This window comes from Furipterus horrens, unplaced genomic scaffold (genome assembly GCF_987537825.1).
Source record: "Furipterus horrens unplaced genomic scaffold, mFurHor1.1.pri manual_scaffold_2, whole genome shotgun sequence".
NCBI classification, from domain to species: Eukaryota; Metazoa; Chordata; class Mammalia; order Chiroptera; family Furipteridae; genus Furipterus; species Furipterus horrens.
In genome coordinates, this window is record NW_028327172.1 from 194,373,541 (window position 1) to 194,396,296 (window position 22,756).

The 22,756-nt window shown below is 38.1% G+C and overlaps 1 protein-coding gene across 2 annotated transcripts in view; it reads right to left on the minus strand.

Moving 5' to 3' along the window:
• The window catches only part of LOC150020233 (kelch-like protein 5), a 105,915-nt gene that overhangs the window by 38,262 nt on the left and 44,897 nt on the right, over nucleotides 1-22,756 (minus strand). For both annotated transcript variants that reach the window (XM_090266984.1, XM_090266983.1), the window contains exons 6-8: nucleotides 19,804-19,990; nucleotides 13,526-13,750; nucleotides 7,566-7,728 (exon numbers count right to left, since the gene is read on the minus strand). In XM_090266984.1, the coding sequence (XP_090123110.1) occupies nucleotides 7,566-7,728; nucleotides 13,526-13,750; nucleotides 19,804-19,990 (575 nt within the window). The remainder of the gene's footprint in view (nucleotides 1-7,565; nucleotides 7,729-13,525; nucleotides 13,751-19,803; nucleotides 19,991-22,756) is intronic.

Below are 22,756 nucleotides of genomic sequence, written 5' to 3' on the forward strand. Positions count from 1 at the left end.
ATACTTTGCCGATGACGCTGAGGAGAGAGATGCCCCGGTAGTTGTTGCAGTCGCTGCGGTCTCCTTTGTTCTTATACATGGTGATAATGTTGGCATCTCTCATATCCTGGGGGATGTAACCCTCCTTCCAGCAGAGACAGAGTAGATGGTGGAGCGGCTGTAGCAGGACTGGTTTCCCGCTCTTTAGGATTTCTGGAGGGATTCCGTCGCTTCCTGGTGCTTTCCCGCAAGCGAGGCGGTCGATGGCTTTGCCGAGCTCTGCCGCAGTAGGTGGGGTGTCTAGCTCCTCCATGACTGGTAGGTCTGGGATGGCGTTAAGAGCAGTGTCTGTTACGGTGTTCTTCGTTGCGTACAGCTCGAGGTAGTGCTCGGTCCACCGCCGCATTTGCTGTTCCTGGTCAGTGATGACCTCACCTGTCTTGGACTTAAGGGGGGCGATCTTGGAGGGGATTGGGCCTGTTGCCTTCTTGATACCCTCATACATTCCTCGTGCGTTGCCTATATCGGCGGCTTCCTGAATGCTTCTGCACAGGTTTAGCCAATAGGTGTTGGCACAGTGGCGGGCGGTCTTCTGGACTTTGTTCCTGGCAGCCCGTAGAGCTTGAAGTGTACTGGGAGTGGGTGTGACCTTGTAAGCCAGTAGGGCTTTCCTCTTAGCCTCGATCACGGGTTCCATTTCTTCCCAGTGAGCCTCGTATTGCTTGCTCTAAAATAAATGTGGTATGTTAATGAGCTAAATGTTCCCTTGATCAATTTAAATTCATTATCAATTAACATATAATACTAATTTGAAAGTCTTTTACTCTAAATATATGTAAAGTAATTTAAATATTTGAACATTCAAGTATTTTTTATTAAGCACAAAATCTTCTTGTACCTACTTTTTACTTGGGAAGCTCTTTATAGATATTTTTCTATTAGGTTTTTTAAAAGAGTAATAAATTCAGTTCATTTCTAATACTAAAGATCATACAGTTGTAATTTATAGACTTTAGATAATATTTAACTATTGTTACAGTCTCAAGAAATAATATTTAAACTACCAATTTTCTGCCCATTAAAACACTAAGTATTTATATTTGGGTAATATACATATTATAAAGATGAATTTTCATAATTTTAATTTATAATTTAAAGTACACCATGACACTCAAGCTGGTTTTTAAATAAGAGGTTGACCATATTTTAAACAGCAATATAAGGTTGTAGCAATACCTTGTTGTAAGCTTTAAGCTATATTGTAATATGAACATTTAAATTTATTTGAAACTTTTTTATCTGTTAAAAACTACTTTTTTGTGTTACTATTCTCTTTTTTTTGGTATATTTTATGATGTTGTTACAGCTGTCCCAATTTCTTTTCCCTTTACTCCCCTCTTCCCAACACCCCCCTTCCCTCCAGCAATCCCACCCCCTATAGTTCATGTCCATGGGTCATGCATATAAGTTCTTTGGCTTCACCCTTTCCTGTATTATTCTTAACTTCCCCTGTCAGTTTTGTACCAACCAATTATGTTTCTTAGTCCCTGCACCATTTCCCCATTTCTCCCCCTTCCACCTACCTCCCAGCTGATAACCCTCCAAATGATCCCCATACCTATGATTCTGTTCCTATTCTGGTTTGCTTAGTTAGATTTTGTTTATATTTTTTAGATTCAGTTGTTGATAGCTGTGAGTTTGTTGTCATTTTAATGTTCATAATTTTGATCTTCTTTTTCTTAAGTAAGTCCCTTTGACATTTCATATAATAATGGCTTGGTGATGATGAACTCCTTTAGCTTTACCTTGTCTGGGAAGCACTTCATCTGCCCTTCCATTGAATGATAGCTTTGCTGGATAGAGTACTCTTGCTTGTAGGTCCCTGCTTTTCATCACTTTGAATACTTCTTGCTGGTCCCTTCTTGCCTGAAAAGCTTCTTTTGAGAAATCAGCTGATAGTCTTATAGGCTCCCCTTTGTAGTAACTCTTTGCTTTCTCTTGCTGCTTTTAAGATTCTCTCTTTGTCTTGAACATTTGGCATTTTGATTATGATGTGTCTTGGTGTGGTTCTGTTTGGGTCTCGATTGTTTGGGACTCTCTGTGCTTCCTGGACTTGTATGTCTATTTCTTTCACCAAATTTGGGGAGTTTTCCTTCATTATTTTTTCATATAAGCTTTTGATTTCTTGCTCTTCCTCTTCTCCTTCTGGCACCCATATGATTAGGATGTTGAAATGTTTAAAGTTGTCCCAGAGGCTCCTAAACCTCTCCTCATTTTTTAAAATTCTTGTTTCCTCGTTCTGTACTGGTTGACTGTTTTTTTCTTCCTTATGTTCCAAATCATTGATTTGAACCCCGGTTTCCTTCTCTTCACCATTGGTTTTGTGTGGATTTTCCTTTGTTTCATTGAGCATAGCCTTCACTTCTTCCCTTATGCATTTGCCATACTTAAGCATATCTGTCAAGCTGTGAGCATCTCTATAACCAGTGTTTTGAGCACTATGTCTGTTAGGTTGGCTATCTCCTCATCACTTAGTTCTCACACTGGAACCTTAATCTGTTCCCCCTTTTGGGCAATACTTCTCCGTTTCCTCATCTTGACAGGCTCCTGTGTTTGCCTCTGTGTCTTAGGTAGAGCTGTCGCACCTGTTACGTTGTAAGGGGCGGAGCCTTAGGCATTCGTCAGTACAGAGCGACCTGTTTCACCACGTTGTGGTGCTGTATATGGAGGAGGAGTCTGAGAGGGAACAATGCTGTTTGCTTAGCACTCACCCCTTTTCCAGGTACTTCTCCCACTTCTGTATGGGCCTGGCGTCTCTCTAGCTGTTGCCCTTACTGTCGTTTCCAGAATCGGTGGATCTGCGGATGTTCTAAGACCATGGGGCCCTTTAAACAACTGGACTCTGCTGAGAGAGTGGCAGCCTCTTCTCTGTCCCAGCTCCCACTGGTTTTCACAGGCCAAAGCAATGAGGCTTTATTGTCCCCAGTGCTGTAACTGTGAGCTGTGTGGTCTGGTCTGGTGCCTGGGAGTGCTCCCCAGGTGTCCCTCCTGACTTCTTAAAACATGTGACTGCACTTTCTGCCGGCCTGCCCCTGCCACTGCTGCTGCTGCCGCCACCACATCATGTCCTCTCTGCCCCTCCTACCTGTCTGGATGAGTATTTCTTTATATCTTTGTTTGTTGGACTTCCCTGAAGCTCGATTTTCTGAACTTTGGTTGTCTCTCTAGTTTTGAGATAGTTGTATTCTTTCTTAGTTGTGGAGGGAGATGCAGTGTGTCTATCTAGGCCTCCATCTTGGCCAGAAGTTGTGTTACTATTCTTAATGTTAAACTATTTTAATCTTTAATCAATACTTGATGGAATAATTATCTAAATACTGATCACAGAATATCAGAAAGCATCAACAGTTAGAAAATATCATTAATTAAAAATACATGCACACATACTCACACGTGCACACATTCTGCAACAGGCTTCAAGGCACCTTACGCTATTCACAATGAATTCATGGGTCTTCACTATGAAAAGTGCATGAACTCTGAAGCCAGATTCTCTGGGTTTGAACCCTGGTCCTGCCACTTATCACTTACCATTTGTGATTGAGGACAAGTTATTTAACCTCCACCTGCCTGAATTTTATCATACATAACATCTAGAAGTCCTGCCTCAGATGATTACTAATGATCATATTTCAAGTATTTTAAACAGTACCTTACACACAGTAAATACAGCATAAGTGTTTGAGGGGAAAATTAATTCTGTCTCTATTTTCATTCTTTTAGAAAATTGCATTTTTAGGAAATGGCAGATGTATAAACAACATTTAGTCTATGCTAATATCAATGGCTAAATTGCATTGGTTACACTTCTGAAGAATCATTATCTCAAGCAATGGTCTTCAAACTGTATTCTAAGAACAGGATTCTGAGGACTTGAATTTCAAATGAACCATTTTTGGGGACCCACTCAAGTTTTAAAAAGTAGTTTTAATTTTCAAAAATATCAGCTGGCTTAATTAAATACCATGCAAAATTCAGAACTCATCTTTCCTTCTTATGACAGTACCTATTACAATAAAAAAAGAAATAGTATGTCAAATTGTGATAGTTTTGTACTAAATATTTTAAAATGTAAGATTTAGGCTTTGCCTAACTTTTATAATTACGTCTTACCTGACTTGTAAAATTATGATCAAGAATGCCAACAGTGGGTAGATACTATTTGAGATTAAACTTAGAAAAAAACTTTTCTCCTGTCTGCAAACTACTTGAACAATTTAACTGAAGTTTCCTGAGATTCCAATTAAATTGCTCTAGTAGTTAAAGTAACTGTTTTCAGCTTTTTTGTGAATTAGGATTTTTTTCACACTGGACTACCAAAACAAAACATAGAAATAATCTTTAAAACAGATTTATTCTTCTACATTAAAATTTATAATAAGTAAATATTATAAACTTGAACTTATAATAAATTTAAAGCTTATAACAAATTTGAACCTCTGTTTGCCTTAAGTAACGAGGTTTCCATAAGATTTCATTAGAAAGAGAGATTCTATTGCCAAAAATATTTGTAAGCTTAAAAGTAGCCTGAGCAATTGGAAGTTTAAATAAAGTTTCTTTCTGTCAAACATGGTAGAAAGAAAAATTTTAACATTTAAAAATTTTTAAGATACAGAATGAAACTTGTAAGACATTGAAACAGGTCTTCTCTAAAGAAACAACTACGTTTTGATCAGGAAGCACTGTAACATAAATTAAAATAACAAAAACGGTAGTTAATCCAGGCTTTTCATTTTATAGATTTTAAAAACTGAGGTATGAAGAAATGATTTGTTCTAAATCACAAAAGAATGATAGAGAGAAGATGCATGATTAAAAATTTTCAACCAGCAGCATGCTTTATTTTCAAACAACATAGTTTCTACTTTTTTCCTGATTCTGACTATGTACCTAATACTGGAAACCAACAAAATAGTTTAAAACATTGCTACCTTGTTAGAGCAAGCTTAGCAAAATGCTGGTTGATGAGAACACACACTCTTCTTGGGGTGACCTGAGCACCACTGCAGCTAAGGGGCAGCAGGATAGTCTCAGAAAAGCTGCCCACTTCAACTTACTGTAGAGATGGTTATATTTAGTTTCTTATAAAAGAGAGTATTTAAAAATTTTGTTTTAAAAATATTTTATTGATTGTGCTGTTACACTTGCCTGAATTTTCCCCCATCTGTCACCCTCTACCCAGCACCTGCCACTCCCTTAGGCAATCTCCCCACCATTGTTCATGTCCATGGGATGGAACATGCGTATAAGTTCTTTGGCTACTCCACTTCCTATACTTTAGTTTACATCCCCAAGACTATTCTGTAACTACCTTTTTGTACTTCTTAATCCCCTCACCTTTCACCCATTCAGCCATAGCCCTCTCCCACCTGGCACCGTCAAAAATGCTCTCTGTATCCCTGATCGTCTCTCTGTTCTTTTTGTTTGCTTAGTTTTTTAGATTCAGTTGTTAATAGGTATGTGTTTACTGCCATTTTATTATTCATAGTTTTGATCTTTTTCTTAAATAGGTTCCTTTAATGTTTCCTATAATAATGGTTTAGTGATGATGAAGTCCTTTAGTTTTTTCTTGTCTGGGAAGCTCTTTATATGCCCTTTGATTCTAAAATGATAGCTTTGCTGGGGAGAGAAATCTTAGCTACAGGTCCCTGGTTCTCATGACTTTGATTATTTCTTGCCAGTCCCTTCTAGCCTGCAGTGTTTCTTTTGAGAAATTGGTTGACAGACTTAGGGGAACTCCCCTGTAGGTAACTGCTTTTCTCTTGCTGCTTTTAAGACTCTCTCTTTATCTTTAACCTTTGGCATTTTAATTATGATGTGTCTTGGTGTGGGCCTCTTTGGGTCCAACTGTTTGGAACTCTGTGCTTCCTGGAGTTGCATGTTTACTTCCTTTACCAAATCAGGGAAGTTTTCTCCCATTATTTTTTCAAATAGATTTCCAATTCCTTACTCTTTCTGTTCTCCTTCTGGCACCATTATGATGCAAATGTTGGAACACTTGAAGTTGTCCCAGAGACTCCTTACACTATCATTTTTTTTGGATTCTTTCTTCTTCTTGCTGTTCTGCTTGGTTGTTTTTTGTTTCTTTATGCTCTATATCATTGATTTGACTCTTGGCTTCATTCATTTCTGCTTGGCACTTTTTTATGCTGTTGAAGTACTCACTGAGTTCCATGAACATTCTTATAACCAGTATTTTGAATTTTGCGCCTCACAGATTATTCATCTCCATTTTCTTTAGTTCTTTTTCTGGAGTTTTAATTTTTTTTTTCAATTGCCCATGTTTCTTTGCCTCCTCATTTTGACAGCCTCCCTGTACTTGTTTCTGTGTATTAGGTAGAGCCTCTATGATTCCCTGTCTTGGAAGAGTGGACTGTAGGGTCCAGTAGCATAGCCTCCCCTATCACCCAAACTGGGTATAGGAGGTGCACCTTTGTGTGGGCTGAGTAAACCCTTCTCTTGTAGTTGAGCATTGATTGCTGTTGGCAGGTCTATGGGAGGGATTTACCCAGGTCAGTAAGCTGAAGAACTGGCTGTGACCACTGACCACCAACCTTCACCCTCTGTGGAGGAACAGCTGTGCCAGGGCAAGGTGGTGGTGCTCTGAGGTTGTCTGTAGCTGTCCACTGGGTACACAGGCTCTGGGGTCTCCTCAGTGGTACAGGTTAGGACCAGCCACCACCTGTGTTATGCCTAGGGACACCGAGTGTGAACTACAAAGCAATCTGCAGCTCGCTGCTTCTTGTGCTGGGTAGAGCCAAACTGTGATCCAAAGCTGGCTGCTGCTAGTGCTGGCCCTGAGGCTGCTTAGTCAGAGATAGAAGGGCTGGGGGCAAGCCATAATTGTGTGGGGCAGAGGCCCAGGTAAACGCCAGGGCTAGGCAAAGTGTAAGCCCTGATGTCAGACACTTCAGTTCCTCCCCATATGCCACTAGTGCCTTTCAAGCTGCTACCCCAGTGGTGCTGGAGCTCATAGGGAGTGAGTCTAAGTTCATGTCTGGGTTCTTCAAGAGGAACATCTTGGGACTCCAGAAACTTTTCCACCAACTCAATCCATGCTCGTTTTGCAGCCAGAAGTTATGGGGGCTTATCTTCCAGGAAATGGAACCCTGGGCTTGGGGGCCTAGTGTGGGACTGCGACCCCTTGCTCCCAAGATATCCCTCCCAAATTTATATCTACTACACATGGGTTTGTGGACCTGCCTGTTCTGTGTCCCCACATCTCCACGTCCCCATGTCTCCTACCCTTCTGGATTGATGTGGTTTCTTTAGTTGTGTAGTTGTTGGGCTTTCATTCAACTCAATTTCTCAGTTATCCATAATTAGTTGTAATTTAGTTGTAATTTTGATGTGGTTGTGCAAGGAGGAGACCCATGTTTACCTACACCTCCATCTTTGAAAATTTGTTTACATCACTAAGTATTTCTTTTTTGTGATTTATTTATGTATGTTTTTAAGTTGGATATGACACAGCATGATAAATTTAGTTTATTGTGTTTCAAATAGAACTTTAAGTATTTCCTTACTTTCCACTTAGTACTGCCACACCGACTGTGCTCCTGGGGGTGGACATAGCGGCAACAAAGTTCCACTGGCGAGCCTGAGGGTCCCATCTTTCCACTGTATTCAGATAGCTCCAGCCATCATGCCCTCCGACTGCATACATGGGACCTTCCAATACAGCCACACCTACAAGGAGACAGGAAAAAATACTCACTTAAGAATGGCATTTTAACTGAAATGTAAGTACAATAAATCTTAAACATGCAAATTTAACTAAACCAAAACTTTATAATATGGATATCTGGTTTATTCACAGCTCTTCTTAGTATATTGGCAGGTGAGTGAGTGGAAGAAATAGCACTACAACTCTGGTCTTAAAAGTTTTAGAGGCAGACTTCCAGCCAAGATGCAGGCCTAGACAGACACGCTGCATCTCTCTCCACAACTAAGAAGGAATACAACTACCTCAACTAGAGACAACCGAAGTTCCAGAAAATAGAGCTGCATGGAAGTCCAATAATTGAAGAAATAAAGAAGAAATACTCATCCAGACAGGTAGAAGGGGCGGAGAAGACACAGTGTGGCGGTGGAAGCAGCGGTGGCAATAGCAAGCTGGCGGAAAGCATGGTCACACATTTTAAAAACTAGGGAGGGACACCTGGGGAGTGCTCCCAGCAGTAGACCAGACCACACAACTCATGGTCCCAGCGCCAGGAAAAATAAAGCGTCATTGCTTCTGACTGTGCAAACCATTGGGGGTTGGGGCAGAGGAAGAGGCTGCCACTCTCTCAGCAGAGTCCGCTTACTAGAGGGCCCCCACAGTCCTAGAATGTCTGCAGACCCACCCACTCTGGGAACAATGGCCAGGGCAGCAGCTAGAGAGGCGTCAGGCCCATACAGAATTGGGAGAGGTACCTGGAAAGAGGCAAGCGCTGAGCAAATGGCATTGTTCCCTTTCAGACCCCTCCCCCATATACAGCGCCACAACGTGGTGAAACAGGTCGCCTGTACTGACGAATACCTAAGGCTCCGTCCCTTACAACGTAACAGGTGTGAAAGCTCTAGTTAAGATACAGAGGCAAACAAACGCAGGAACCTGTCAAGATGAGGAAACAGAGAAATATGGCCCAAAAGAGGGAATGAATCAAGGTTCCAGTGGGAGAACTAAGCGATGAGGACATAGCCAACCTAACAGACATAGAGTTCAAAACACTGGTGATAAAGATGCTCACAGGCTTGACAGATATGCTTAAGTATGGCAAATGCATAAGGGAAGAAGTGAAGGCTATGCTCAATGAAACAAAGGAAAATCCACACAAAACCAATGGTGAAGGGAAGGAAACCAGGGTTCAAATTAAAGATTTGGAACACAAGTGCAGAATGAAGAAGCAAGAATTGAAAAACATGAGGAGAGGCATAGGAACCTCTGGGGCAACTTTAAACATGCCAACATCCAAATCATAGGGGTGCCGGAGGAGAAAAAGAAGAGCAAGAAACTGAAAGCTTATGTGAAAAAAATAATGAAGGAAAACTCCCCAAATTTGGCAAAGAAAATAGACATACAAGTCCAGGAAGCACAGAGAGTCCCAAACAATCTAAATCCAAACAGGACTACACCAAGACACATCATAATTAAATGTCAAAAGTTAAAGATGAAGAGAATCTTAAAAGCAGCAGGAGAAAAGCAGAGTTACCTACAAAGGGGTGCTTATAAGACTATTAGCTGATTTCTCAAAGGAAGCTTTGCAGGCAAGAAGAGACCAGCAAGAAGTATTCAAAGTGATGAAAAGCAAGGACCCACAACCAAGAGTACTCTATCCAGCAAAGCTATCATTTACAATGGAAGGGCAGATGAAGTGCTTCTCAGACAAGGTAAAGCTAAAGGAGTTCATCATCACCAAGCCATTATTATATGAAATGTCAAAGGGACTTACTTAAGAAAAAGAAGATCAAAATTATGAACATTAAAATGACAACAAACTCACAGCTATCAACAACTGAATCTAAAAAATATAAACAAAATCTAACTAAGCAAACCAGAATAGGAACAGAATCATAGGTATGGGGATCATTTGGAGGGTTATCAGCTGGGAGGTAGGTGGAAGGGGGAGAAATGGGGAAATGGTGCAGGGATTAAGAAGCATAAATGGTTGGTAAAAATAGGCAGGGGGAAGTTACGAATAATATAGGAAAGGGTGAAGCCAAAGAACTTACATGCATGACCCATGGACATGAACTAAGGGGTGTGGGATTGCTGAAGGGAAGGGGGTACTGGGCGGAGGCGAGCAAAGGGAAAAATATGGGACTACTGTAACAACATAATCAATAAAATATACTTTAAAAATATTTTAGAGGCAATGTTTTGAGGTCACATAGTGGGAAATTATTAAAAACTACACAAAGTGTACAATTCCCATATTTAAAACATTTTTCAATAATATGGATTTAAAATATATTTGAGAAAGCATTTTTATTCCTTTCCCCCATTAATTCAGATTTGTGATATTTTTATTGCAGTTATATTTGATACCACTATCTATTGATGAATCATCATCAGGAAACTAAGGCAGGTTCATTTGTTCATTTACTCAACAGAACATAACAGATAAGGGCTCTGCCCTCATGGAGCTAATATTTTAGTTGGGAAACAGAAATATTTTGGGTATTGTTAATGCTATTAAGAAAAACTGAATTTATTAATGGTAGAGAGTTAGGGGGAGATCTCTCAGATAAGGTGACATTTGAACAAACACATAAGTGAAGTTAGGAAACCAGACATGGAGATATGTGAGGGAAGAGACGGTGAGGTAAAGGGAATCATATGTACTAAGGGCCCAAGGCTTGTTCAGCATGTCTGCAATAAAGCAAGGAGGCCAGCTGGGCCGGCAGGGTGAGTGACAGAGAGAGTGTAGGATGTGAGGGAGAGTGTGGAGCCAGATCATGCAGCATGGTTGGGGCTATTGCAAGGGTTTCGGGTTGTATTCTGAATGAGACACAGGGCCTGTAGAAGATTTTGAGATGAGATGTGACATGATCACAGTCAGGTGAGATATAAATATGAACACTAGTGGGTCAAAATACAAAATTTGCACTACAAATACATTTTAATTTGTGAAATCATGGCCAGATGTGATATAAATATTCATCATTCATACATATCCCAAATTAACATATTCTACTCATTGGTGCCCTACCAGTACTGGCTATTGCAGAAACGGCAATGTATCTATAGGTCCTATTATATATAATATACATCCAATTATATGTGTGTGTACAATTAATCAAAGGACAGGAAGGAAAAAATAATGGTTCCATTTAGTCCAACACCTTAAATAGTATCTTTGATAAGAAATATTAGCAGCAGAACCAAGTTTTCAAAGGAAGTCTTCATATAATTTCCATATGCAAAGTGATAAAAGGAGTGTTTCCTACGTAAAAGTTCCTTTTATAAAGAGCTTTTATAAATTTAAAACATTTATTACAAGGTAAATTAATAAGAACAAGGCTGTTTTAAAAGATGCAAAAATCTAAAATAAAGGCTTAAAGTAGACACTTTGAGCTATGTAATCATTCTCCTTTGAACTTGCTGCAGTTCAATAAAAGTCTTTTGTAGGCCCTGGCTGCTGTGGCTCAGTGGATTGAGCGTCAGCCTGCGAGCAAATTGTCGCTGGTTCGATTCCCAGTCAGGGCACATGACTAGGTTGCACGTTAGGTCCCCAGCTGGGGGCGTGAGTGAGAGGCAACCACACAGTGATGTTTCTCTCCCTCTCTTTCTCCTTTCCCCTCTCTCTAAAAATAAAATAAACAAACAAATAAATTATTAATAAATAAAATTATTTTTTAAAAAAAGTCTTTTGTAGGGTACCTGGGACTAATGATAGGATTCCATGCTCAATCTAGTTTGCATAAAACATAGCTGGATCACGGACATTCTCATTCCATGTACCATATGTATAAGAATTTACCTCAAGTTAGAATTAAGTTTCTTTTCCCCAAGGAAGGGGAAGGTTTGCAGTTGAATCACACCATTGTCCCTGAATTTTATGGTTAACTCAAATTTATAAGCCTCATTCATGCTGCTTTTAAGATATATCTTCCCACATTCTGTGCTTATTTAATAGGCAATTTTATGGACTCAAGGGCAATGTTTGTAGTTTTCTTTTTAAAATCATATAGTTAATTTTAAGCTCCCTCTCTGCACCTTAGCTGTGACCCTCTGGTTTACTTCCTTACCAAACTTGAAACTTAAGACCACCTTTTACTGAAACCTAATTGCAACGAGTAGAGTCCCTTGTCTCTTTGGCCTTTTGCTATACTCTCTACCACTACCTAGATGGTATCTTCATGCCTAGATAATTTTCACTGGCTTTTTGAGGTAGCTTCTACTCAGGTGCTCAGTATTAATAAAGTGAGTTAGTAGAACGCTATTCAAACTATGCCTTCACTGTTACTCATCCATTTTTTAAACTCATCTTTTATGGTGGCCTATCAAATTCTTTATTGCAACTATTTTAAACCTTTTCCAAACTGTGGTAAATTGACAACAGGGCCACCAATTCTTCCTCTCCTTGAGTGCGATGTGACTCTGCTGCTCCTTCCATCAAGAGGAGATGTCTATTTCTCTACTCTTTGAATCTGAACTTGCCCATGTAACTTGTTCTGGTCAGTGGGGTGTCAGCAAACATGATGCAAACAGAAGCTTGGAAGTGTTTGTGCACTGGGCTTGCCTTTGCTTGCTGCTTTTGGAATCCTGTGACTGCCACACATGAAGAAGCCTGCTCTAGCCTGCTGAATCATCAGCGGCGCTGGCCAGCTGCCTGTGTTTCACAGGCCAGCAACCTGCCTACCACCACACATGTGAGTGAGGCCAGCCTGTCAACCCATCAGCATTCCACAGATTAATGAGAAAACCCAGCACAGATGATCCAAGACAGCCCAGACCAGAGCAGCCTAACCCGCAGATCCATGAACTAAATAAACAGTTGGTGTAAGCCTCTAAGTTTTGCAGTGGTTTGTTATACAGCAAAAGCTGGGTGATACTCATGTATTTCAAGCCTCATGTCATTTTATTTCCACCTCTTTCACTCTCACCAAATAATTCTTTCTATTTCACCTACTCTTTCTCTTATGGGAAAAAGAGAGGTCATCTGATACAAGATTCCTAAATTCTCTTTTATCATCTCAGAGTGAGCCATTGGTTTCTGGAGGGTAAAGATAGTGTCTTCCACATTTTTACATACCTGCAGAGCAAAGAGTATGGCACACGGCACATGTTAATTTGTGTCTGCTCAGTGAATTACTAAATGTAAAAATGAAAAGTATCTATCATTACATTCTCTGTGCCACCTCCAAATTGTTCTGGGTTTTACTCATTTCTGCTTAAAAACCATGGGATACAGATAGAAAACAATAGTGCTAAAAATTTTCAAAATAACATTTCAATTAAGTTAGATAATACTAATTGTCAACATGAAACATACATGTCCAAAGGTGGCTTGTTGGTCTATCATTCTACACTGAAACATTCATGTTTTTTTGCCCTTGCCGGGTGGCTCAGTTGCTTGGAGTGTTGCCCCACACATTAAGAGGTAGTGGGTTTGATCCCCAGCCGGGGCATATACCTAGGTTGTGGGATCGATCCTTGGTCGGGGCACATATGAGAGGCAAAGGATCGATGTTTCTCTCTCACATTGATGTTTCTTTTTCACTGTCCCTTCCTTTCTCTCTAAAATCAAATAAACATATCCTCTGGATTAAAAAATAATTTTCATGCTTCTATTTGTACTCATTGCACATATACATGTATGCATATGCTTGTATTCTGTGCTCCCACTTCTCAGATAACAGATCACGTGAAGGAATGCGTGGTGACTGCTGCTGACCCTGCAGCTGCCACACTGGTTTTCTTCTGCCTGGTACAGATGTAAAAACGCTGTGGAGCCCAAACACACAGTACTATGCACCAATCTGCAGTTGCGCTCACCAAGGCCATGCCTGTGGGTGGACATAGGCGGCATCACACTCCAGGTTTTTGTTCTGGGGTTGTAGCATTCGACAGTGTTCAGAGTCTTCAGTCCATCTCTCCCTCCGACCACGTATAGTTTGTCATCCAACACCGCAACACCGAACTGTAGCCTCCTCCCATTCATATTTGCGACAGGAGTCCACATATTTGTACGGAGATCATACTTTTCAATGCTTGTTGCTCCTTAATGGTAATATATAAGTTATGTGAATAAAAATTTCACCATGATTATTTTATGAAATCATACATACAAAAGTATAGTTTTATTAGCATTGATGATAATACTTTTATTATATTCCAATAAACCCTTTCATGATCTGGCCCCTGTTTATATCCCTGACTTTGTCTGCTAATATTCTCCAGGGCATACAAGAGGGCATAGATCTCCTACTATTCTCCATGGCATACACCATGCTATGGTATCAAAAAGTAAGTGAAAAATTATCTATCAAAGGAGGCTGAGAAGCAATAGCTAGAAGTGGGAAGAAAAGCAGGGTAGTCTAGTGTCATGGAAACCAAAGGAAGAAATGTTTAGAACAGATAGGACTATGAATAGTATCAAATGCTACCGAGAGGGTCAAGTAAGATGAAAACTAAAAAGTATTACTAGATTTAGCTACGTGGAGGTCACTGGTGACTTTAAGAAGAGTCCCTTGTTTGAGTGGCTGAGATAGGATTGGGAGGTGAGGAATGGAGATGATCCTTTGGAGAAGTTTGGCTCTAAAAGGGAGGGAGAGAATGATGGGACTTACTAGATGGGTTGAGAGAGGTTTTGTCTTGCTTTGCTTTTAAAATTGGAGAAACTTGAGTTTGCTTAAATGGTAATGAGAAGGATCTAGTTATAAGGAAAGAAGCTGAAAATATAGGATATGACGGGATCCTGAGAGGCAGGGCAGGGCAGGGTCAGAGCACAGGTGAGGGCAGATTTTGACAAAAGAAGGGAGAGGATACACATCCTGTTGCGACCAGGGAGGGTGAAAGCATAAGTGCGGATCATGTGCTTTGGGAACTATGGGTGTGGGAAGTTTAGGGAGTAATCGCCTGATGAGGTCTACATTTTTTTTAAGAATTGGAAGATTCAAAGAACTCTTGTTGTCTTTATTAAGTGACACCAGTGGAGTTAAGGGGAAGAAAAGCCCCACCCCTCTTAAAAAACTCCAACCCCCACTTAGGAAGAGTTTGGTTAATGTCTACTTTATTCCCTTCTTCTAAGCTTCTAATACACTATGCAATCGGTGCTATTCTTATAGAATTACAATCAGGACAAACATTTATCCTAATGAATTTGTTATAATTAGGTCATCAGAGCACTGATACTATTGATAATCTCCTAAAATTTAGAAATAGTTTTATTATATATTTTCTTATTATTGTAGTTCTATTATTTATTTCCTCTACAAAAATTTTTAAGTTATTTGAAATAAATCCCAAGTCTTTTTCTATCTCTATATTCTCACAGGGCCATATAATAGACTTCTTAGTATATAGTAGCTGTTCAAAAATATTTTTGAATTTGAATAATCTTTATTATTTTTAGCTATAAGGAGATTTTTCTCCTGCACTCAGATTATTTTAATAATAGTATTCTTGACTCATCACTCTAAATCTGATCTTAAAAACTTTCTTTGTTAAATAAGAAGACAATGCCAATCATTCTTCTTCACTAATGGATTTAAGAAATATTTTAACTTTAATTTATTTCTTTATATCTAGTTCACTCAACAGTATCATAGTCTTATATATCGGTAACTAAAAATTCTTTTGCTAATATCAAACATAATTCTTATATGAAATCTGAAAACACTGTCTAAAACATGTATCTTAGTATATATCAAAGCATAATAAATTCTTAACAACTGCAAAATTCTATGTAAAAGTTTAGAACTTCCCTAATTTATACTAAAGAATTAACCTGTTAGGTTTGTGCCAGGAGCTGGGTGGGCCAGTTCAAAGCCTTTATTGAAGGATGTTCAAGCAGGTGGCTGATTCCGAGGAGACTACAGCACCAGGGGAAGGGGTAGAGGGATTTTTAAGGGCTTGAAGCAAACCCTCAGCGGGATGGGCCACCCTGCTGGTCAGCTCAGGTGTTTGTGAAAGAACAATGTCCCCTGATTGGGGATGGCTGTCAGGAGACTTACGTAAGTGATTAAAGAGAGGGGAAGAGGCAATGGGGGTGTAATTAGCTCTCAGTAGGATGTGGCGGCTATGCCATAGTTGCCGCTGTTAATGGGGAACCTTGTAATTGGGTGCATGGCCGGCATCACAGACCCTTTTTGTTTTAGCACAGGTGGTGGCTCAGGTACTGTGTGACTGCAGGCCATAGTTTCCAAGGACACAGTGACCACTGGCCACAGGCAGCAGGTTACAGGGCAGGCAGCATGGGGTCTCTGGCCCTAACATAACCTTTAAAAAGAGTAGGCACAACTATACAGTATTCCCTCACTTATCGCGGGTATTATATTCTAGACTCCCCCGCGAGAGTGAAAATCTGCGAAGCAGGAACCTTGCATTTATTTTAGTATTTATATATATTTTAAGGCTTTATAAACCCTTCCCACACACTTATAAACTGTTCCCAGTCCCTTATTAACCTTTCCCACACTTTTATAAACACTCCTATGTCTTAAACATATTCTACACTCTTAAACCTATGTCTCTTTAACAACATATGTATACAGTACCTCAAAATCCCACGATATAGCGAAAAATCCGCGATAAATAATTAAATATAATTTTTAAAAATCCTGTGATACAGCGAGGCGGCAATAAGTGAACTGCAATATAGAGAGGAACTACTGTATTCTAACATTTTCTTAGTAGCTATTTAGAACCAGCCCCAGTTTATTTGTTGGGCTCTATATTAAACAGAAGCGATCAAGAACCCAATGAGCAGACTACTATCCAACTAATGCTTTTCATTACACAGACACTGGAAATAAGGTAAGGCCCAGGAAGACAGCTTGAAGAGGGTGGAAGGTCTGAGTGTTTGTTTGCTAAGAAAGACTCAGAAATAATGTTGGTCAAACCACAAGGGCCATGTTACAGAAAGACTCAAAATCTAGAAAGAGGAATTAACACCTTCTGTGGTAAGAAATAAAAAAATTGCAGGAGTTTTTGAGCAGAGTAGTAACAAGTTACCAGAAAAGTTAACAGAGCACATTATAGTCTCCATAGTCAAACTGACTGAATCCTCACTTCACCACTAATTAATTAGTTGTGTGATCCTGGGAAAGTTACTGAAATTCTGTCTTGGTATCCTCGTCTATTTAAGAGGGTAATAATAACACTCTTAGAGTTGCTATTAAAATGAAATAATACAGGTCAAGTGCTTAGCATAATGCCTTGCCCACATTAACAACATAAATAAACATGATCCAAATATGTGGGCTGCTAGGAGGCTCATTGGAATTAGAAAGATAGTAATGGAAATTTGGAAATATAAGACCCATTTGAAAAAAGTCACTTGGTGACTGCAGATTTTAAGGTTTGAGAAGGGGTTGGGGGGGCAGCAACAGTAGATATATATTGTCTACTTTGGGTACTTGGTATCTGAGTTCCCTTCCCATGCTTGGGGAATGTTACACTGTATGTATGAGTCTTGATGAGAGGCAGGAGCCCGTCTCCCGGAAAGATGAAAAGACAGATAAACATTTTCTTTGTTCTTGGAAGTTTAGGGTACAGGACTGAGCTAAACATCGTCAAATGGATGCTTGCAGCTAGTATTTAAAATCTAAAGCAGGATTTAGAAAGAAGATGTAGCCCCTGCCTGTTTCTCAATAGCCTTCCAATAAATTTCTTATCTACTTATATGAGGCAGAGTTGGTGTCCACCGAAGAATGATGAATTATAAATCCAAGTTCTCAAGTCTGGGAGATGTGGTCTGAGAAGCTTTGAACACACAAAATTTGAGGTGAAAGTTGAACACGAAACAATGTATTTTATGCAAGCTGGAAATATAAAAATAAAATCAAAGCTAGAGAGTATAATTAATATGGGGATAACAGTTAAAGCCTTGGAAAAGAGAGGGAAAGATAAGCAGCGCTAGGAATCACTACAAAGCTAAGCACCAGTTCTAGGTTCAGAGCAGATACTTAATACTTAGTTTTTCAGACTGATTATCTGGACTGTGGAGATCTACTATTTATACTATAACTCAAATCAGTTATCTTACTTTATGCATTTCTGTACTGTTTACTCATCAAGCCTATATTTAGAACTTAAGCATCTATATATACATAACACTATGCTATGTGTTAAATGGAATCATATCCATATGTCTGTATCTATATTTATCTTTGTCTCCACAAACCTAAAAGTTAAGTAACAATATAAGACTTTATATAAGAGTTCATATTTTTATATTCCTTAGAAATGTCGCAGAGAAGAGAAACCTTTAGACGTGATTAATGCATCAAGTGCATTAGCCATACAAGTAATTCAAGAGAAGGCAGAGGACAATCTTCATACATTAGACAAATACTTACTGAGGCTGTCTAAGTGCAAGGCACTGTTCTAGGCTCTGGGAATATGTTAGTGAACACAGCAAAATCCTTGCTGTTCTGGAGCTTGCTTGAGGGGAAGAGGTAGACACACTTTCATAAACGAAAGTATCAGGTGCTACGAAGAAACATGAAGCGGAGTAAAGAGATAGAAAGTGGTAAGCAAAAGATTAGAAAGTGACGGGCAAGAGGTTGCTACTGAATGGTTACAGAAGTCCTCTTTAACATTTGAGAGATCTGAGTGAGTAATTTCTGTAAGGCACAGAACATCCATGAGAGGAATAGTTAGGGTAATAAGTCTGACATGCGATGCTTGGCATGCTAGAGGAACAAGGAGGCCAATGGGACTGAAGCAGGAGGGAGGGGACAGGGAGAACGAGCTGAGATCAGAGAGGCAGCCAAAATCAGGGCGGTATTGTCAGGGGATTGCAGACTGTTAGAATTCAGAGGAAGAGATTAATGTATACTGAGAGATAATACCTAGAAAGCTCCTAGCACAATACCTGGCACTGGGTAGGCAGTATGTATGGTGTTGGGTCTATCATTATTACTAGTAATAACTGTTGCAGGAATGGTAAAAAGAATTTCTAGATGCTGTTGACCCAGATTTCCCAAATTTTTTATTTTACTACATATTCTTTCTATGTATGTATGTATTTTTTCCTTGAATTGTTTCAGAATAAATTGCAGAAATGATGCCCCTGTACCTTTAAATACTTCAGTGCATCTTCCTCAAAAAAAGAAATTCTCTTACAAAACCATAATACAATCACCAAAATCTGGAAATTAACATTAATACAATGCTGTTACCTAATCTGCAGACCTTATTTGGATCTTGTCATTTGTCCCAGTTATGTCCTTTATAGCAAAAGAAAATCCAAGATGATGCATTATAATAGCTGTCATATCTCCTTAGTTTCTTGTAACCTGAAACAATTCCTAAATCTTTTCTGTATTTTTGACACTGATATTTTGGAATATTACAGACAAGGTATTTTGTAGCATGTCTCTCAACTTGGATTTGTCTTTTTCTCATGAATAAATTCAGTTTATACACTTTTGCATGAGCACCACAGATGTGCAGCTGGGTTCCCTGTGCGTCTTATAAAGTGCACATGCTGCTGGGTAGTCTCATTACTGGCATATGACCTCTGATCACTTGGTTAAGGTGTTACGTGCCAGGTTTCTCCAACGTAGTAATACTATTTTACCCTTTGTAACTAACAAGCAGATGGTTGGGAGATCCTTTGAGGCTAAATATCCTGTTGCCAAACTTTCACCTACTAGCCTCAGCATCCATTGATGATTCTTGACTGAATTAGTTATTATAATGATGGTTGCCATATGGTGATTTTTCTCATCTTATCTTTGCTTCTACATTTATTAGTTGGCATTCTACTATTATAAGGAAGAGCTTTCCTTTCTCCCTTCTTTATCTGAATCAGTGTGATCATCAATACTTATTGATCTAAAAGTTATAATCTTTATTTATTTTGATGCTGAAATTATCCTAGATTGGACCATGATAGCCCCTACAGACTGTGTTCCTTGACCCATCTTCATCATTGTTTGAGCACTTCCTACTTTCTGGCTCTACAAGATGTTCTAGTCTTGTGTTGTACTTTTTCTACCCCAACGTTAGAGCCAACCATTTCTCCAAAGAGCTCTTTGGCCATATTTATTACTATTTCAAATCCATTTTTCTTCTGTTTCCCCAAATAAGAGATTACTTAATACCTTTTGTTGAATCCATTCCACCAACCGCAAATAATGTACCAACAGTTGACTTCCTAGGTTTTGTCCGAGGACTTTGTAACATGGGCCGTCTCTCTGGTAATAAGTGATACTTCATTGCTTCCATAATTAGTTTCTGACATTCTATATCATCCCGAAAAAGTGCATTATTTTCCATGTCTGCCAGGAACTAGGAAAAAAAAAAGTGAGTATATATACTGAATGATCAAGAAAATGATAAATGTAAAAGAATAAACTACATAGTTTACAAATGGAAATAATTTCATTTAAATTTTAATCTTAATTTTAAAAACTCCAAGTCTGGACACCTATTCCAAGTAAGATATGCAACACTTATAAGAGTTATGTTTTAAATTTCATTGAAAATAAAAAAAAACTGTGAGGGATAAGCGGTATGCTCTAAAATCTTAATAGTGTTTATCTCTGGGTAATAGGGAGACTGGTGCTTTTTTAATTGTTTTTTTTTTTTTTTTTTTACTATTTTTCTATGTTTTCCAGATTTTCTAAAATAAATCATCTTATTTTCTTAATTATAAATAATTTTAACTGAAGAGGAATAATTATAAGTTGACTAATTATAGACTGCATTTATCTGTCCTCTTTACAATCTGCAAACAACAGCAAAAACAAACTTAACAATTTCTTAAGGAGCAAAGAACTCTAACTGGTGATTATTCTAAGAGAATTAAAATCATTTGTGAGTCACCAAATCCTATTTTTTTAACTTGTGTGGTTTTATGTAAATGCATATACCCTTCCTCTAAAAAATGTATTTCTAAATAGAGTATGAGTTGAAGAACATTTTAATTTTCTTCCAGATAGACAGCCAGTTCTGCATGAGCACCATTTATGAAATGATCCCCTTCATTTCCAACCAGTTGAAGCTTGGTCATATATTACATTCTCATAAATAGATTCTGGATAAATGAGATCTATTTTTTGAATCTTTGTTCTGTTCCATTGATCTTATTTGTCTATTCCTATTCTAATACCATATAGTTTTAGTGTTTTTATAGCATTTCTAATTATCTGATATAAATTGAACCTCATTGTTCATTTTAATAGTTTTCTTGCTATTTTTGAATCTTTACTTTCCATATAAACTTGAGATAAATTTATCTAATTCCCCTTCACCATCTTGGTCCTTTTGGAATTCTAATAAAAACTGCATTAAATTTCTTTATTAATTTTAGGAGAATTTACATTTTTATGCTATTAAGTTTTTCTGTTGAAGAAGCCTTTCCTTTTGTTGTATTGCTTTCTTCATATAGGTCTTGTGCCTTTCTTTTATTAAATATATTTTTATGTATTTTATTATTTTTATTGCTATTGAAAATAAAGTTTTAAATTTGTTTTACATATTTTTTTTACTGGAAAAGAGGTAAATCTATTGATTATTTTATATCTGTATTATAACCTACACTTTACCACATTCCCTTATAAACTTCTAGCTATTAGGCATACAATCGTAATCATCACCAGTTGGCATCTTTTTCTAATGTGTATGCCTATTATTCCAGTTTTATTTTATTATTGCAATTACTAAACCCTTCCAAGCAATGTTAAGTAATTCGAGTGACAGAGTATTTCTGTTGCTGGTTTTAATTGATATGGTTTCAGTGTTCCACTATTTAGGATAATAGTTGCTGTAACATTTAGTAATCCATCTTTATTATATTTAGGTTGTTTTCTTCTTTATCTATTTTACTTTAGAGTCTTAAAATTAAGAATGATTGTTAATTTTTTTCCAAATATCTTTTATACATTTATTGATATGATCATATGGCTTTTTTCTCTCACTTAAGTTATTAATATAATTAATAATTACCTCAATGGATTTCCTGAAACTCAACCATTCTTGCATTCCTGAAAAAAGACGTTCCTGGTCTTCCTTTTGATACTCTACAGAATTACATTTAATAAGAAGGTATATTTTACATATCATATAATTTACTATTTCAAGTATGCAATCCAGTGGTTTCTAGTAATTGAGCAATTACGGTAAATTGAGGAATTTACCGTAAAACAGTTGTGGAGCATTTTCATCACCTCAATTAAATTATGCCTGTTTACTGTCAATCTCTCTCCCCATCTTCTGTCCCAACCACCAATCTGTCTTAATAGATTTGCCTTTTTACATGTTTTATATAAATAGAACCCTACAATATGTAGTCTCTTATATCTTGCTTTTTAAATTTTTGTTTTTGAGGCCCACTATGTTTTGAGGTCCACCCATGTGTGGCATGTATCAGTATTTCATTTCTTTTTATTGTTGAATATTCTGTTGTATGGTTCTACAACATTTTGTCTATCTGTACATCAGCTGATGGACACTTAGGCTGTTCCAGTTTCGGGCCACTATGAATAAAGCTGTTAAGAACATTTGTGAGCAAGTGTTCATGTGAATATATGTATTTCATTTTTTTTTTTTTTGAGTAGACATCTAGGAGTAGAATTGCTGGGGCATATGGTACATTTATGTTAACTTTTTAAGAAACTGCCAACCTGTACGCAAAGGTGCTGGCACCGTTTTACATTCCCACCTGTAGTGTATGAGAGTTCCCATCTCTCCACATTCTTACCGACAAATGTTACCATCTCCTTTGTCTCAGACATTTGAGTGAGTGGGAAATGTGGTTTTACTTTGCATTTCCCTAATGACTAACAATATGGAGAACATGTTCATGTTTTGATAATGGAAGAAACTAAAGAGTTTCCAAAAGAAGTCATTGTAAAATAATTTGTGGCCTTTGGAAACCAAGAACACCACAGTAAAGGCCAAAAAGCCAAATTAAGACATAAGCCTCAGGACTTATGTTAAAGTATACATTTTGGTATTAGTTATTCCATATTTTTCCTGTGCACACAAATACAGTTATGCTTGCTCCAGAAAGCATTAATGAATTTAAACTGAGTTGGTTTGTTTAGGTTAATC